Source organism: Chrysoperla carnea, chromosome 3, assembly GCF_905475395.1.
Source record: "Chrysoperla carnea chromosome 3, inChrCarn1.1, whole genome shotgun sequence".
Taxonomy (NCBI): Eukaryota; Metazoa; Arthropoda; class Insecta; order Neuroptera; family Chrysopidae; genus Chrysoperla; species Chrysoperla carnea.
Window position 1 is genome coordinate 13,278,402 of NC_058339.1, and position 17,696 is coordinate 13,296,097.

Sequence of the window (17,696 nt, forward strand, 5' to 3'; positions counted from 1 at the left end):
CTAGTTCTGATCCAAAAATTGCTTAAGTTATCATTGCACATTTAATGAAAACGTAGCAAAAAATTTATATTTTTCGAGAAATGGATAACGAATTTTTTAACTCGGCACCCAACTCCTCTTATTGATTCTTGCCTCCGAGAAAAATTGAAGCATTTAGATATGTTTTGCATCTTATCACTCCATCTCGAATAAGTTAAGAACTCCTTGCTGTATTATATTATATTTGTAATACGTCTATATAATATTATGAAGGTAGTATTATATAATAGTTATTAGTTTTTCTTATGTCTCATGCAACGAATTATTTCAAGTATTCTCGGATATTTAATAATAATAATTTATGAAAATGTACATTTTAACTTGTATTTTCACAATAACTATTACTATTACTTTGCTATATTTGATAGTAAAGAGTGAACCCAACTTATATTACACTACTTACTTATACTTGTTATGTAACGTAACATATGTTCTAAAATTACTTTTAACAAGAGTAAAAATGTTCATATTAAATTTTTTTTGTTCGATATTTTATTTTTATATTTTTAACATAAAAATAATTCTATTAGGTATGTAATAATAAAATATATATATGATTTGAACATGTTCTTGTGTATCAGGTTAATGGTCGTATTCGACGATTTTTATGTTTTAAATTTGATTTTAATATACGAACAAATAAGTGAAAGAATGCTGGTTATTTTGAAATAAAAATTGTACTCCGTTCGAAATAGGTATAGATTAAAGAAGTTTAAAAAGCAGCAATGCCTTAGTTGTAGGTTTTGACTTGTAATTTATATTTATTTAAAAACTAGCTTGATACCTGCCCGCTTCACTGAGTTTAAAAGTAAAAACTTCAGCTTTATAGCCTCCACCTCTCCTGAACTCACTCTCCTTCTTCCATAACACTCTGGATTGTTTTGCACGGCTAAAATATATGCACAGTTTTTAATTTTTTTTGAGTGTAAAATAGTAGTAGTTCATTGAGTATTTCAGAAAAAAAAGGGAAGGAATTGTTTTACATTTAATATTTAAAATTTTTTCAGAAATCTTTAATTTATGATTCAAAATGATGAACATAGATGGAGCATTAAATGTCAAATTAAATTTAATTGGATAGCTCATATGTTATTCTGATGTATGAGCTATATTGTTGTACAGTTTCATTCAAATCCCTTCGGTAGTTTTTGCGTGAAAGCGTAACAAACAGACAAACAAATATCCTTACTTTCACATTTATTATATATAGATAGTTAGATTTTCATATGCTTAGGAGAAATTCATAGACATCGGATGATTGTTCATAAATTAACCATAGACTTTGTATTAATTTAATAGAGTTGTATTAAATTATAGGCTGAAGGGAGCAATATAATATTTTATGAATTCTTTTAAATATTTCGTTGTTATTTTGCATATCCAAATATTATAATTTCAGTGATACTGTGTGCTGACTAAAAACTAAGAAAGTTTATCAGTTAATTAAATGTAGGTTAAAATTGACTTCTAATTTTTTATTATATTATTTGTTCCCAATATCGTTCCCACCTCGCTTTAGTTGAGAGGTTTTATTCAAAAAAATATTGTGGACTTAATTTTAGTGGGACAATTTTTGAATATTTTTTGTTAATGGGAGAAAATGTATAGAATAAGGGAAGATTGCAACGTATGCATAGAAGTATAACCCTGCAAGAAATGTATTTGAATCGTTTAAAATTGTATTTTTTCTTTAAGATAAAAAAATCAGTGTTTCCACAACAAAACATATATCATTCTAATATTGTATTATTCCATATGTACCCGCCGTGTACCAAAGGTATCTCTTTTCTTTTATGATAAACGTTTTATGTACGAATAACATATAGTAAAATCTAGTAAGATATATGTTACATTTGGGGTTTATATGTTATATTTCTATGTGCGAGCTGAGAGTGTTACATGAAAGCAGTACACACACACACGCATACACCTTCAAATCTAAGGAGTCTTTGGAAATAGTGTGTATTAGTCGAGTAAATAAGCCGGGAAATAGTGTAAAATGTTAAAAACCCTGCCGGGCAGCACCAATTTCAGAATTTTTTTCTACGTTTTCCAAAGATCTTTAGGTAATCACCACTAATTTCAGCATTCATTTAAAAATTAGAGTTTCGAGATCCCCTTCCTCCGAAAGCGCCCAAAAAAGAAACAATCTATAAAATAAATATTTTGCCTCGCAATTGGCCCTCTAGGGCACTTATTTGGTCGATGATCACAAATTTACAATTTAAATTCATCAATATCACACACCCGAATAGTATTCGTAACATTTGTTGCCAAAAACTCGAGCGAATTTTAAATATAAAAATGACAAAAATTTCGTACTGGACTGTGATATTGTAGAATTTGGACCCTTGATTCGATATCGGCGATCAAAAAACCCCCTAGAGCCAATTTCGAGGCCAAAATTGTTAAAGTGATTTACGGAGGGGGTGAAACTCCTTCAATTTTCAAATTATTGTTGAGGTAACTGATGATGAATGTTCCTAAAGGTTCAAGGAACAAGTAGAAAAAAGAATTTTTCAAATCGCTGTAGTCGGACAGGTTTTCAACATTTGCTGGCTAATTTATTCGACTATTCGTAGGTATACATGAAATTCTTAACACATTCTCTTGGTGAACATTAGATTATATAACAACGTACTGTACATACACATAAGTTTTTCCATTTTCCCCGAAACAAAAATATGTATATATTTATATATCTGCAGTTTGCATGGTAATAGTTGATTATAAGTTATCTTCATAAAGAACTGATTGTATTGTATAATTTAGGTAGGTGTAAAAGACCTCGAATTTATATTGAAACTGTGTATTTCATATGACAGGAGCAAAAAAATAGACCACAGGATAAGTTGTAGAAAAAAGGGGCAATAAAACAATTAGGTATGTTTAATAAAATATACTTAATCATGCAATAGGTGATGATTTTTCAGTACCAGTTTTATTCAAAAGAAAAGGACATTTTCTGTCCGAAATTTTACTGCAAAATAGACGGAGAAATTAATTATTGAAATTCAAACACAAAAAAGTGCGTTGCTTCCATAACACTTGAAGGGATTGTTTTACGCAGCTAAAAGATATAAAAAAATAAAAGTAAAATAGTCATAATTGATTGTGTATATCAGAAAAGGTGGCCATGATTTATTTGACATTTACTGTTTTAAATTTTTACAGAAATCCTTAATTTATGGTTCAAAATGATGATCCTTTTGCTCCATCTGTGATCATTATTTTGAACCATAAATTAAAGATTTCTGTTAAAATTTAAAATGGTAAATGTCATATTAAATTTAATTTTTTATTTTAATATCTTTATCTTTATAATTTATAGTTCATGAGTTATTCTTATGTATGAGCTATATTGCTGTATAATGTCATTAAAAACCATTCGCTAGTTTTGGGTTTTGGCGTGAAAGCGTAACAAACAAACAAACATCCTTACTTTCACATTTATAATATATAGGGATTTAATTAAGAGCACATCAATTAAATTAAATGTCTGTAAACATTAGGCTACACCCAAATGTTAAAAAATGTGCTTGATAAACAAAAATACAGGTATACTTTTTTTAAAGATAATAAATGAGATAATTTAAAAGAAATAATTATGATCAATTAAAAATAATTTGTTTAAAATAATGCAATAGATGGGTGGTTGTGTACCTACGCTCTAAAATTAATAATTTAAATTGACATATTTTTTTGTTGTTGCTGTTAGCTAGAGCTACCTAGCATAAAATTGATGGTATGTAATAATTATTCAAACATAAAAAATAATGTAATAATTAATCATTGTAAACTTACCAAGACCAGCATGACCAAAACAAAATAGACATCCATCTGTGCCATTAATGACGGCATGTATAACATCTGTTAATGCACTTGAACATACTTCAGTCTGAAACAATTTATAAAAAAAATAACATTACAATTGAATATATGTAATAATAGATTATACTAATTACTCTAATCGATGTTATGGATAGATATTATAATTTGGATTTGCAATTTATTTTCGATATTATGTATCTTTACATGCAGACCCAGATCCAGGGGTCCTTAAAATATGATAAACAAATCGGTTCGACCGTTTAGGGTCTACGATGCCACTGAGAAACACACAGACGCACAGATAAACATTTTGAACTTATAACACTTCTTTCATATCAATATCAAAGTGATGGTCAAGGGCATCAGATGAGATGAAAAGGATACTTAGAGAGAAATCATTTTTTGGGACAAATTTTTGGAAATATTTTAATTAAAATTGAAATATTTGAGTTGACTTTGTTCTTTTGAATTATTGTTTTGTATTACCTAATTATTTTACCATTTCACTTTTCGAAATGAATTGAGCCAGGTTTATTTGACCATTCATTTCCATAGTAATTATTTATATGTTAAAATTATATGTCATGCCTTTTCCAAACTGAATTTAGATCAGTTAGCTACAAAAGCGTATTTTTTAATTTTTATACCATGCATATATGAAATATACATAGTATATTAAGTTTAGTCCAAAGTTTGTAACGCTTAAAAATAATGATGCTAGGAAAAAAATTTTGTCATAGGTGTTCATAAAATCACCTAATTAGTCCATTTCCGGTTGTCCGTCCGTCCGTCCGTCTGTGGACACGATAACTCAAAAACGAAAAATAGATATCGAGCTGAAATTTTTACAGCGTACTCAGGACGTAAAAAGTGAGGTCAAGTTCGTAAATGAGCATCATAGGCCAATTGGGTCTTGGGTCCGTAGGACCCATCTTGTAAGCCGTTAGAGATAGAACAAAAGTTTAAATGTAAAAAATATTCCTTATCAAAAATTAAACAACTTTTGTTTGAAACATTTTTTCGTAAACATCACTGTTTACCCGGGAGGGCGCCAATTAGGCGGAAATTTTATAATATTCACTATACTTGATTATCAGTTATGTATGTGTCACATGTTTGTATGTGTAATGTGATAAAGAAATCAACACTGACTATTCATGGCATTTCAACAATTAACTCATCAATTAATTAATTAATCGTAGATCTCTATCAGGATAATCGGCCAAACTTATTAAATTATTGCCTTCTCATCTATCCTTGATAAGTGTGCTAAGTTTCAATTCATTCCGACGTTTTGAACCTTTGTAATTTTTCTAATTTCTACTTAGTTTTCTCTAACTTATTTTGTTTTGATATTTCGAAAACGATCCGTTTCTTCCGCTTTTTGTTACAAAATTCGTACTTATGAACTTAACGATGTATATCCGTAAACAAATACAAAATGGTTTTTATACAGAATGAAAATTAAAATTAAAGTTTTCTTTTAAAAATTATAATAGTTAAATTATTTTTGTTTTTATTTAAAAAAACTATATTCTAGTTTAGTTAGTTATAGTTAAGCTGTATATTTAAAGCCCTATTATTCAAGTGTAATGCCATTTTCAATTGGTATTTATTTGCAGCACCATAGTTTAAGAAAAATAAGTCATGGTGTATATGTACTTTAGAGGCCAACACAACATCCTTCTGATTAATTTTTATTTATTTTTTCATTAATAATAAACAACAGTGAAATTTATTTTATTTATGTGTAGGTCTGTAACTAGGGCGTGACAAAGGAGGCACCAGCCACCGCATAAGAAATAGAGGCGGAAAACAAAACGAATGAAAAATTCGATATTTTTGATAACACAGGCGATCCGATTTAATTGGAATTTTTTTTTGAAACCCATTAATTTTGTGTCATTCTTATCAGCTGTGATGTCCGTTTTTCGCTAACTATCATTTATGTGCTTAATTCCGGGACCAGGACTCCACATTCTTGAAACCTTTTAGCGGTAGGTTTTTTTGATCACAAATTTGAAAAGTATGACCCAAATTTAGTGGGATTACATACTTGGTTTATCAAAATTGGATAAAATTTGAATGTGATAGAGCAAAATTAAATTTTTTGGATTCTGATGACGTCATAAAGTACAAAATTCGATGTTTTTGATAACACAGGCAAATTTGATCCGATCTTATTGGAATTTTTTTTGAAACCCACTAATTTTGGGTCATTCTTTTCAGCTGTGATATCAATTTTTCGCTAGCTACCCCTTATGTGCTTAATTCCGGTTCCAGGACTCCACATTCTGGAAACCTTTTAGAGCTAGGTTAATTTTGATCACAAATTTGAAAAGTATGACCCAAATTTAGTGGAATTCCATACTTGGTTTATGAAAATTGGATAAAATTTGAATGTGATAGAGCAAAATTAAATTTTTTGGATTCTGATGACGTCATAAAGTTAAAAAATATGATTCTTTGATAACACAGGTAAACTTGATCCGATCTTATTGGAATTTTTTTTAAAACCCACTAATTTTGGGTCATTCTTTTCAGCTGTGATGTCAATTTTTTGCTAGCTATCCCTTATGTGCTTCATTCCGGTTCCAGGACTCCACATTCTGGAAACCTTTTAGAGCTAGGTTAATTTTGATCACAAATTTGAAAAGTATGACCCAAATTTAGTGGAATTCCATACTTGGTTTATGAAAATTGGATAAAATTTGAATGTGATAGAGCAAAATTAAATTTTTTGGATTCTGATGACGTCATAAAGTTAAAAAATATGATTCTTTGATAACACAGGCAAATTTGATCCGATCTTATTGGAATTTTTTTTGTAACCCACTAATTTTGCGGTATTCTTTTCAGCTATGATGTAAATTTTTCGCTAGCTATTTCTTATGTGCTTAATTAAAGGACCCGGACTCCACAATCTTGAAATACAAAACCGTAGATTTTGAAAAAAAAAACCAAATTCGAAATAATGGCTTCAGAAGTAATACATACAAATTCTTTTTAAACGTCTTTTAATCATTGATTTCGATTTTCGGGTTGAAAACAATAACTTTCTATAAGCAAATTAAAAATGTATAACAACAATAATATTTTAAAGCTTGGTGAAGCTTACGTCTAGACGGGACAAACAGTTTTGTTTTTTTTTATTTTTTGTTACATAAAATTTCTTCACAATATTTTTCTCTCTTTACAATTCAAAAAAAGTTTTATTCTTTCCTTATATATAATTTTAAATTACATGTACAGGGTTTATAACACACAACCACCCATAATTCAGGTAAAACCTAATTATTTATGTACAATATGAAAAAACAACCCTTATTTAGTATTCATTACATGATTTAGCTACGAACAAGTAAAAAAAAATATCTTAATTTTATTTGAATTGTAATTTTATTGAACATTTTCATTTACGTTTGCGTACGGAAATTTGAATGTAAATGAAATACGTGACGTCATTAAGTCTGTGAGCATTATTTGTCGTAATAATCAATCAATTATTCACCATATATAAATTATGTTAATATATTTTTATTTCAATTTATATTACGCGCTTAATCAATCACGTCGTAATATATAAATTATATATAGATCGATTTTTATACCATGTATACAACGTGTTCTGTTATTAACTGGAGAAACCTAACTTCCCAAAATAAGCTCATCAAGAGCAACAAAAAAAACTCTTTTCCAAATTTGGATCTGAGCCCTAATTTGGGAGCTACAGGTATGACAAAAATTGATAACTTTGTTTATCCACTGACTATGATTCGATAACCAGTAGCCAATGATAATCACAAGATATTATTAAATTTCATTTAATAATATTCATCAATGGTAGGGATTTTTTAAAATTATAACACGATTTTATTGGATTATATTATTTTGCAAAAACATTAAATTATTGTACCTAAACAAACAAACTATGTGACAATGGGTGTGGTTTGTTTGCTTAGGTCCAATGATTAATTGTTTACCCATCTAGTAATCGTACGACCCATCTTGTAAACCGTTAGAGATAGACCAAAAGTTTTAATGTAAAAAATGTTTCTTATCAAAAAATAAACAACTTTTGTTTGAAACATTTTTTCGTAAACGTCACTGTTTACCCGTGAGGGCGCAAATTAGGCGTAAATTGTATAGTATGTATTATATAAATTGTATATGTATGTGCAATGTGATAAAGTAATCAACACTATTTATGCATGGTATTTCAACAATTAAATCAGTCAATTGTTTGTTTTCACTTGTTTTTGTGATAAATTTTGGATCCAGGTTCACAATTTCTCGAATTGGTTATTGATTCATTAATTATACGTTATTCACTCAAACAAGAAAACTTGTAAAAAGGTTTTACAGTTTTAAAACATTCAAAATAAAAACCTGTTTGTTGAAATGACAACATCTACTCAGAAATACATAAATATTGTACAACAAACCAAAAAATAAAATAGTTTTTAAAAAGTTTTCATTCTTTTTTGCTAACAGCCATCCATGATGAACCCCTCGTTTAAATATACGTACAACAATAATTGTAACGATATACTTTATATATATCTGTGAATAAAGTATAGTAGCACTTAAAGAAATCCCAGAATTTCAAAAAGATTTGAACACGACTTTTACATTTATGTCCCCTACCGTTTGATTGCCAACGTTTCTTATAAAGTAGTTAGGGGTTCGGTGACAGATCGTTTGCCCGGGGGTGTAAAACACAAGCACACGCTTATAGTATTCTCTTCTTCTCTTTTTTTAACACTTCTTTATCACTCCTTTTTCTATAAGATTTTCTTGTATACGTATAAACCAATGTCCGTCTTTCTTCAGTTTCTTCTCGTTTATTTCAAAATATTTCTATGTATAATAAATAGAACACAAACATCACATTGTTCAGTATTTGAGGTAAGTATTAAAATTCGCGTATACAGAGTATCTCTCTGCTTAAAATTTCATATATTGATTCGTTGGTATAATTGTCATAATAATTGCTGATAAGCTGATTCAGAAAATTAATAAATTCATATTTTCTAGAAACATCCCTTTAAAAATATTAGTCAACATTAACGTACTTCCCCTGTGGGATGGGTTCAAAAAATCGACTTTTTGAAACTTTAAACGCACTTTTTTCAAAATTGTGTTTTTTAAACTTTCCTCACTCGAGAACGGTGCAAGCTATTCACTTGAAATTTTTGAGATAGAACCATTTATAATAATTTGGTGGCATGAACACCAAAGAATCAATGGCTCGCTTATCCAGACGGAATCGCAATCCTTGCAAGCACCAAAGAAAACCACGTAACCTCTTTTAAAATTCTTGAACAGGAAGCAAGATTCAAAGGGTTGATGATATAAATAAAAACAAAACTATCAGGCGCTAACAGGCGCTGGATGGGGTTGAGTGTGCAAAATATGAGCAAAAATGGCCTTTTTGGAGTTTTTCCAAACATTAAACTGTTAATATCTCGAAAATGAAGAAGTTTACGAAAAAATCACAAAGAGCCTTTTTGACGTTAAATAACCCATAGAATCAAGAGTAACTTTTACTTGATTCAAAAAAGTGTCATTTAACTGTTTCTTTGGAGCGGGGGGGGGGGTATACAAAAAACTGGATCAATAGTATTTCTGGCAAGATTCACAATATTAATCTATAAGCTTTTCTGATCAAGAATCAATTGACAAAATGCGGTACTCATAGTTTGCACACTCAACCCCATCCAGAACCTGTTCTATATGATAAAAAATACTACCTGATTAATAGACATACGGGCATTATAAAAACGGAAATACAAGTATTTTTTAAGTATAGGTAGGTTTAGTGAAACGTTTTTCCTTGGAGTGACACCCTATATTCCACAATATATACAAATATATCTATGATGATTGTGTGGCAAAACAAGAGGTATGAAGAAATAAAAGTCGATTCACGCTAATGTACTAAGCGAAAATTATTTTTTCACACAAAATAAAAAGAACAGAAAAAACTAAAATAAAATATAAAAAAAGAGATTGTAAAAATAGCAAAAGGTAATTTATTGTAACGATGTCTCGTTTATTTTCTTTCCGTAAATAGCTCTAACTGTTACGATGCTCAACGTGTAAAATAGAATGCAAGATGTGGCACGTTCCATTATTCTATTGACTTTTTTCCTTTAAAATATTTATTTGAAATTTTTATAAAAAAAAAATATTCCTTTGAAAATTGTATTTTCTTATTTTTTGGTATTCTACAAAAAGTTCTACAAATGCTAGGAATGAGGCTTTGGTTTAGAGCCTACGAGGAATATATGCAGTTTTCAATTTATTACAGTGTAAAATAGTCATATTTTATTGAGTATATCAGAAAAAATGGCCATGCATTGTTTGATATTTATATTTTTAAATTTTTACAGGAATGTTATTTGTAAAATTATAGCTCATGTGTTATTCTGATGTATGATCTACATTATTGTTCAGTTTTATTCAAATCCATTCATTAGTTTTTGTTGAAAACGTAACAAACAAACAAACATTCTTACTTTCACATTAAAATATATAGGGATTAGTTAGTTTCAAGGAAAGTTAAGAAAAAAATTTTACTGAACTACGAACTATATCTATGAGAAGGTCTTAAAAAATTAGGAGATAATCTGAAAAACCAACAATTAAAGGCATGGACCAGCTACGAGGGAGGACGAATCGCCAAAAGCCTGTTGGGTGAAGGAAACTCGCTCGGTAACAGAGCCGAGGAGATCTTGAAACTAAACAGAGCTGATATTAGAGTCATAGTAGAGTTACTCACAGAGCATGATAACCTGAACAAGTTCCAACATCAGATTGGAAAAAGACAATCTCCCGCGTGTGACAGATGCGGAGAAAATTCAGAAGGAACATCGATCCACTTTCTCTGTTACTGCTTGGCGCTCATACAGCAGCGAAGGAAATGGTTTGGTCCGGCCATAGTCGAACCAGAAGAAATTAGGAAACTCAGCGCTAGGCAAATCCTGGGTTTCAGTACATCAGTTGGTTATAATAGCCACTGAAAAGCGTAGCGGGGATAGAGTACAGGGGTCTATTTGTCTAGGTGCTCTGAACCATTGCTTCGAGGCGCGATGTTCGAGCATGGCCCGCTAACCTCCATACCACACCATACCATACAGTATATCTATGGTTTTTATAAACAAATGACTGAGTTAAGAGTACTTTCCTTTTCACTTGTTAAATATCAATTTAAACAAACGATAATATAATCCATGTTTAAATAATAGTGTTAAATTTATGTAAATAAATCAACAAAATATATATTTGAAAATTGATTTTAACACCATATATATTAAAATAATTTAAATACATTAAATATCCATTAAAAAGGCACGTATGTACCTAACCTATGCATGTGTATAGTATAATATAGATTTTTCATCAAATACTTACATTATATACCTTGTTAAAATATAAAATTATGCATATAATACCAATTGTATGATATAATATACTATAATTTGTCTGTATACTTATCATTAAAGACCCTTTTTAACAAAATATATTATTCTGTTTTGAAGATTATTACTTACTCGTAGATATAACAAATGTGCAATTATTCATTCATTTATTATAATTGTTGTATTTTTATAGGGTGTCTTTAGTTTCGAACATTTATTATTAAAAAAATAAAAATATTGTCATTTTGATGCATTTTACAATTTTTTAGGTGGCAAATTATCAAAAAAATCGAATTTATTAACTTCATGTCGTCATCAGAATCCAAAAAAATTTAATTTTACTTTATCGTATTCAAATTTCATCCAATTTTGATAAACCAAGTATGTAATCCTACTAGATTTGGATCATAATTTTAAAATTTGTGCTCAAAATTAACCTAGCTCTAATATGTTTCAAGAATGTGGAATCCTGGTCCCGAAATGAATCACAAAAGTGATAGCTAGCGTGAAATTTACATCACAGAAGAAAAGAATGTCCCAAAATTAGTTGGTTTAAAAAAAAATTCAAATAAGATCGGATCAAATTTGCCAGTGTTATCAAGAAAATCGAATTTTTTGACTTTATGACGTCATCAGAATCCAAAAAATTTAATTTTGATCTATCACATCCAAATTTTATCCAATTTTAATAAATCAAGTATGTAATCCTACTAAATTTGGGTCATAATTTTCAAATTTTTGATCAAAATTAACCTAGCTCTAATAGGTTTCAAGAATGTGGAATCCTGATCTCGGAATTATGGATTTGGTATAGGAAAATGATTGCTTTTACAAAACTGAAGAACTTAAATGATATAGTAGCTGTATAAAGCATGAACTTTTCAAAAGGGCATTATCGTAGAACAACCAGTATATATTTCTGATTATATAAATATTCGATACATAAGTATTAAAAAAGGTTAGTATGAACGCAGGTGAAATATCTATCTTAGTTCAAGTAGATAAAATGTCATTTACTATAAACATAAATGCCTACTTATACTAACGAGCTGTTCATTCTTTCGTTGTATGAGTCAGGTAAAGTGGAAATTAGTGATAGATCATAAGTATTTGCATTTCTATGGAATATGTTATATCTAAGAACTTTCTGGCTTAAAATTCGTGATAAACCTAGCAAACTATTGATTAAAGTTGGAGTCGCTTTGTTCGAAAAATTTTACTCTTGCAATTTTACTACATTTGTGTTTTTATTTAAATAAAGCAGAACACAGAAATTGAACGTTGTTTTGGACGACCACGCGCTTTGTCTTGACAAGGTTTGAACTTTTTATGGGACCTGGTGTCGCTCATTCGTAACACATGGTGAAGCCATCTTAATCTATTTGATTCGATGATTGCGATAATGTTCGATTTATCGTAATTATGTTGTAGCTGGAAGTTCATTCTTGGCCTCCAATTATCACCATCTTTAATGAGCCGAAAAATTGTTGCGTTTGACGGCCAATATGTATCCTATAGGGACGCAATCTCCGTACTTATCTCTATTCTATCTTTGAATTTCATTTCGAGAATGCAAAGAGATTTGTTTATGCTAAAATACAATAATTTAAAAAAAAAAATCAAATTTAAATTGCAGTTTTGTTCGAGAAGCCTAAGTGCGATTGGCTCTCCACTAGACAGAATTATATCAAATTTAATACACCATACATGGGGCAATATAATATATTATTATGAATGGAGTACGGGTCAGTAATATAATAATACATAGAATATTTCGTTCAAATGTATGTTTTGTTGATTTTGTATATTATATAAATATAGATAGATATATATAGTAGAGTGAAATTACGCCTTGTGTATGGATTAAAAGTTCGAGCAGCGAAACTTTGGGGTTTTTCTTTTCACATCAAAATAAGTATTTTTTGAAATTTTTTACTTTCCCGGAGTGGTGCAACATGTTTAAAAAACAAAATGGCGTCAAAAATGAAATTTTTTTCAGAAATTTTATCATTTTTATTTTATATTCGCAAAAGGAGACATCGGTGCATATCCAAATTTGGTAGGTTTGTAGTCAATGTTAAGAACTACTCCTCATATTTTTTTGGTGGGGTTTCGTCCCTTCCCCTCCCAGTTATATATATATGTATACATACATATGGTAAAACAGTTCATTTGACTGTAACTTGAAAAATATTCGATTGATTTTAATGAAACTAATATCAATAGTAGGTTTTATTACTTACAACTTTCGGTTAAAATTTTAGCGAAATCCGTTAAATAGTTCGGCCAAAATTTCCAATTTAGGGAATTGTTTAAAATGGCTGCCATTTTATGCCATTTTGTCCTACGAGGTTAAATTTTTTTTTAAATTGTAGCATTTTTTATTATCTTTCGATTTTATAATAAGTGACTTACCCGCAAAATGACTCCTTGATCCATATTTTTGCGAAAAACGGAAAATTTAACACTTTCTGGAAATAATTGTTTGGGGGGTGTATGGACTGGCTTTGGGGGGTGTTTTTTGCTTTGGCATGAGAAAACTATTTTTAAAAGAGGTCTATATGGTTTAAAGCAAAATTTTTAAGTTTTAACCCCCGCGCTGTAAGGGGGAAGCGGTGTATGAAATAAATGTATCTTAAAAGATTTTAAAAAGAGGTCAAAATAGTTTAAAATGCTAAAGTAACCAAAAATTTTAGCTGTTTATATTAATATAACACTTTTTACAACACCCACCCCTTCCCCTCCCGCTATCATATTTTTTGCAAATTCAAAATTTTTAGGACGTATAAAGCGGTTTTTGGGGGTCGCTGATCTCGAACTTTTGGCCCAAATAAGTACACCCTCTAAAAATATTACAATTGTTTTTGATAATCTATTGCAAAATTCGAGATCAGCGACCCCAAAAACCGCTTTATACGTCCTAAAAATTTTGAATTTGCAAAAAATATGATAGCGGGAGGGGAAGGGGTGGGTGTTGTAAAAAGTGTTATATTAATATAAACAGCTAAAATTTTTGGTTACTTTAGCATTTTAAACTATTTTGACCTCTTTTTAAAATCTTTTAAGATACATTTATTTCATACACCGCTTCCCCCTTACAGCGCGGGGGTTAAAACTTAAAAATTTTGCTTTAAACCATATAGACCTCTTTTAAAAATAGTTTTCTCATGCCAAAGCAAAAAACACCCCCCAAAGCCAGTCCATACACCCCCCAAACAATTATTTCCAGAAAGTGTTAAATTTTCCGTTTTTCGCAAAAATATGGATCAAGGAGTCATTTTGCGGGTAAGTCACTTATTATAAAATCGAAAGATAATAAAAAATGCTACAATTTAAAAAAAAATTTAACCTCGTAGGACAAAATGGCATAAAATGGCAGCCATTTTAAACAATTCCCTAAATTGGAAATTTTGGCCGAACTATTTAACGGATTTCGCTAAAATTTTAACCGAAAGTTGTAAGAAATAAAACCTACTATTGATATTAGTTTCATTAAAATCAATCGAATATTTTTCAAGTTACAGTCAAATGAACTGTTTTACCATATGTATGTATACATATATATATAACTGGGAGGGGAAGGGACGAAACCCCACCAAAAAAATATGAGGAGTAGTTCTTAACATTGACTACAAACCTACCAAATTTGGATATGCACCGATGTCTCCTTTTGCGAATATAAAATAAAAATGATAAAATTTCTGAAAAAAATTTCATTTTTAACGCCATTTTGTTTTTTAAACATGTTGCACCACTCCGGGAAAGTAAAAAATTTCAAAAAATACTTATTTTGATGTGAAAAGAAAAACCCCAAAGTTTCGCTGCTCGAACTTTTAATCCATATAACAGCCTTTTTTTGCTTAGATTTACTCCAGTAATATTCTTTATATAAAACAGTGATTCTCAACTAGTCGAATAAAAAAGTAATTGCTGCATTTATAAGATACGAAAGAGTATAATCTTCTTCCTACCGGGCGTCCCATGACACCTCTTGTTGTTTTTTCGAATTAATCATTCATTGCTCGCAAAAAAGTTTCAAACAAAATTTTTCGGAAATATCGTTTTAAATACTTTTATTAGCATCATGTCTCGAAAAATAAATATTTAGTTCACTGTTGCAATGCAAGGTTATAGCTCCCCTTTATGGAATCTGAAGCCTCTTAAGTGAAGGGGTCTGGAAGCGTCTCCTACCTACCATTAACATTTACCCCGATTTCTATTTAACGCACACTTTTTTCTTTAACCGGAAATTTGATATTCTATTTGATATCATTGATTTTGATATCCTATTTTATATTCTAAACCCTCATCGGTAATTTTTGTAACGGAAAACGTCTCTATAACTTTGAGAGCAGCATGTTTTGCAATCAATCTGTATATAAGGATAAAGAGTGATCAGTAGCGACTTGTGAGCTGCTTAAAATACTGTAGTAACTAAGTGTTAAAAGTTTAAAGTACGCTGTTTGTGAATAAAATATTATAGCAACAAAATCTATGGTCACAAAACGTCCTCCATAGGTATTATATACATGAAGTTCTGACTGTTAATGTCCACATTTATGATACGACCGACAGTGGTCGTATAACGGCTATACAGTATAATATAGACACGACTAGGCTACTATTAAATGCATTATTTAGTTAGTTATAGGACGAATATCCTACCAGTGTTATTAAATAGCAGATGAAGCAAGCTTGTAGGACATTATTCTATCTCTAACACACTTATACTATTTTGTAGTGTAATATGGTTTTGAAGTTAGAATTTATATGACCAGTATAGTGTGATTCGAAAAAGTATTGGAAAAGAGGTGACCGCAAAAGTATAAGAAACAGGGCATTGGAGTACCTAATTACTCGACTGAGCAACCCAAAGGTGTGGTAATGTGTTAATCAGTCTATATATGTGTGTTCCTATATGGCACACTAGAGAGAAAACGCGTGTGTCGATTTTGATGATTTAGACGTCAATCGATTTGTCTCAACCATTAATTTACTCGGATCCGATACTCTAACTGAAACTATTCATTTCAGCAATATATATTTTTTAAATGAAACACTATGTATAAAATCAAATATATCACTGATATTTACTTTATGGAATAAAACAGAGATGGCTCTAGCTGTAATGTTGTAGTTAGTTATACTTTGCTTAATTATAATTCATTTAATTAGAATTTGGTGGCTCACAAAGAATTATTATTATTAAATATCGATTTCTTTAAGAATTATACATTTATATTAATCTTTTTTGTTTTCAAATTTTGTAAACAGATACGTATTCAGTTTATTAAACTCGTTAGCACATTAAATCTTCATTCGTTATCGAATTGACATTAATTAATTTTATGTTGTTTGATATCAATTTTTTGTCTTGATGCTGAATTTTTCTCTGCGGTTCCAAGGGAGAAGGCTTATTGACTTTACTGTAAATAGTTTAATTTTATGTGTTATATAAAATAAATCATAGACAATTCATCCATATTATAACTGTACGTTGTATGTAGGTTCGAGTATGTACATAATTAATAAAGGCTTTAAATAATTCAAATAAATCTAATATTTATAATACTGTAGGTTCTATATTATGATGAAACAAATATTCTTTTATAATAGAGTTTAAAAATCTCAAACGTACTTAAAGTATGGGATTCAGAATTGAATAGAAAGGATATGATATTTATTAATATATTATACCTATAATGGTCTGCAATATGCAACTAGGTTGGTAATTATCCACTTTCTGGAAACCCATTAGAGCTAGGTTTATTTTGATCACAAATTTGAAAAGAATGACACAAATTTAGTAAGATTACATACTTGGTTTATCAAAATTGGATAAAATTTAAATGTGAAAGAGCAAAATTAAATTTTTTGGATTCTGATGACGTCATGAAGTTCAAAAATTCGATTTTTTTGATAACACAGGTAAATTTGATCCGATCTTATTGGAATTTTTTTTAAAACCCACTAATTTTGGGTCATTCTTTTCAGCTGCGCTGTCAGTTTTTCGCTAGCTATCACTTATGTAGCTAATTCCGGGACAAGGACTCCACATTCTTGAAACCTATTAAAGCTAGGTTAATTTATAGCCCAAATTTAGTAGAATTACATATCTGGTTTATCAAAATTGGATAAAATTTGGATGTGATAGAGCAAAATTAATTTTTTTGGATTCTGATGACATCATAAAGTAAAAAATTTTTTTTTTTGATAACACAAGCAAATTTGATCCGATCTTATTGTACTTTTTTTTGAAACCCACTAATTTTGAGTCATTATTTTCTGTGATGTCAATTTTTTGCTAGCTACCACTTTTGTGCTTTATTCCGGGAATTTGATACTCCATCATTTGAATAAATTAAAAAAGTTTATCAATTAAATGTACTCTTTAAGGTGAAA

At 29.7% G+C, this 17,696-nt stretch overlaps 1 protein-coding gene across 1 annotated transcript in view; it reads right to left on the minus strand.

Moving 5' to 3' along the window:
- Positions 1–17,696, minus strand: part of LOC123295867 (kinesin-like protein CG14535) — a 441,056-nt gene that overhangs the window by 20,072 nt on the left and 403,288 nt on the right. Inside the window, exon 4 of the mRNA XM_044877328.1 lies at positions 3,844–3,937. Within this exon, the coding sequence (XP_044733263.1) occupies positions 3,844–3,937 (94 nt within the window). The remainder of the gene's footprint in view (positions 1–3,843; positions 3,938–17,696) is intronic.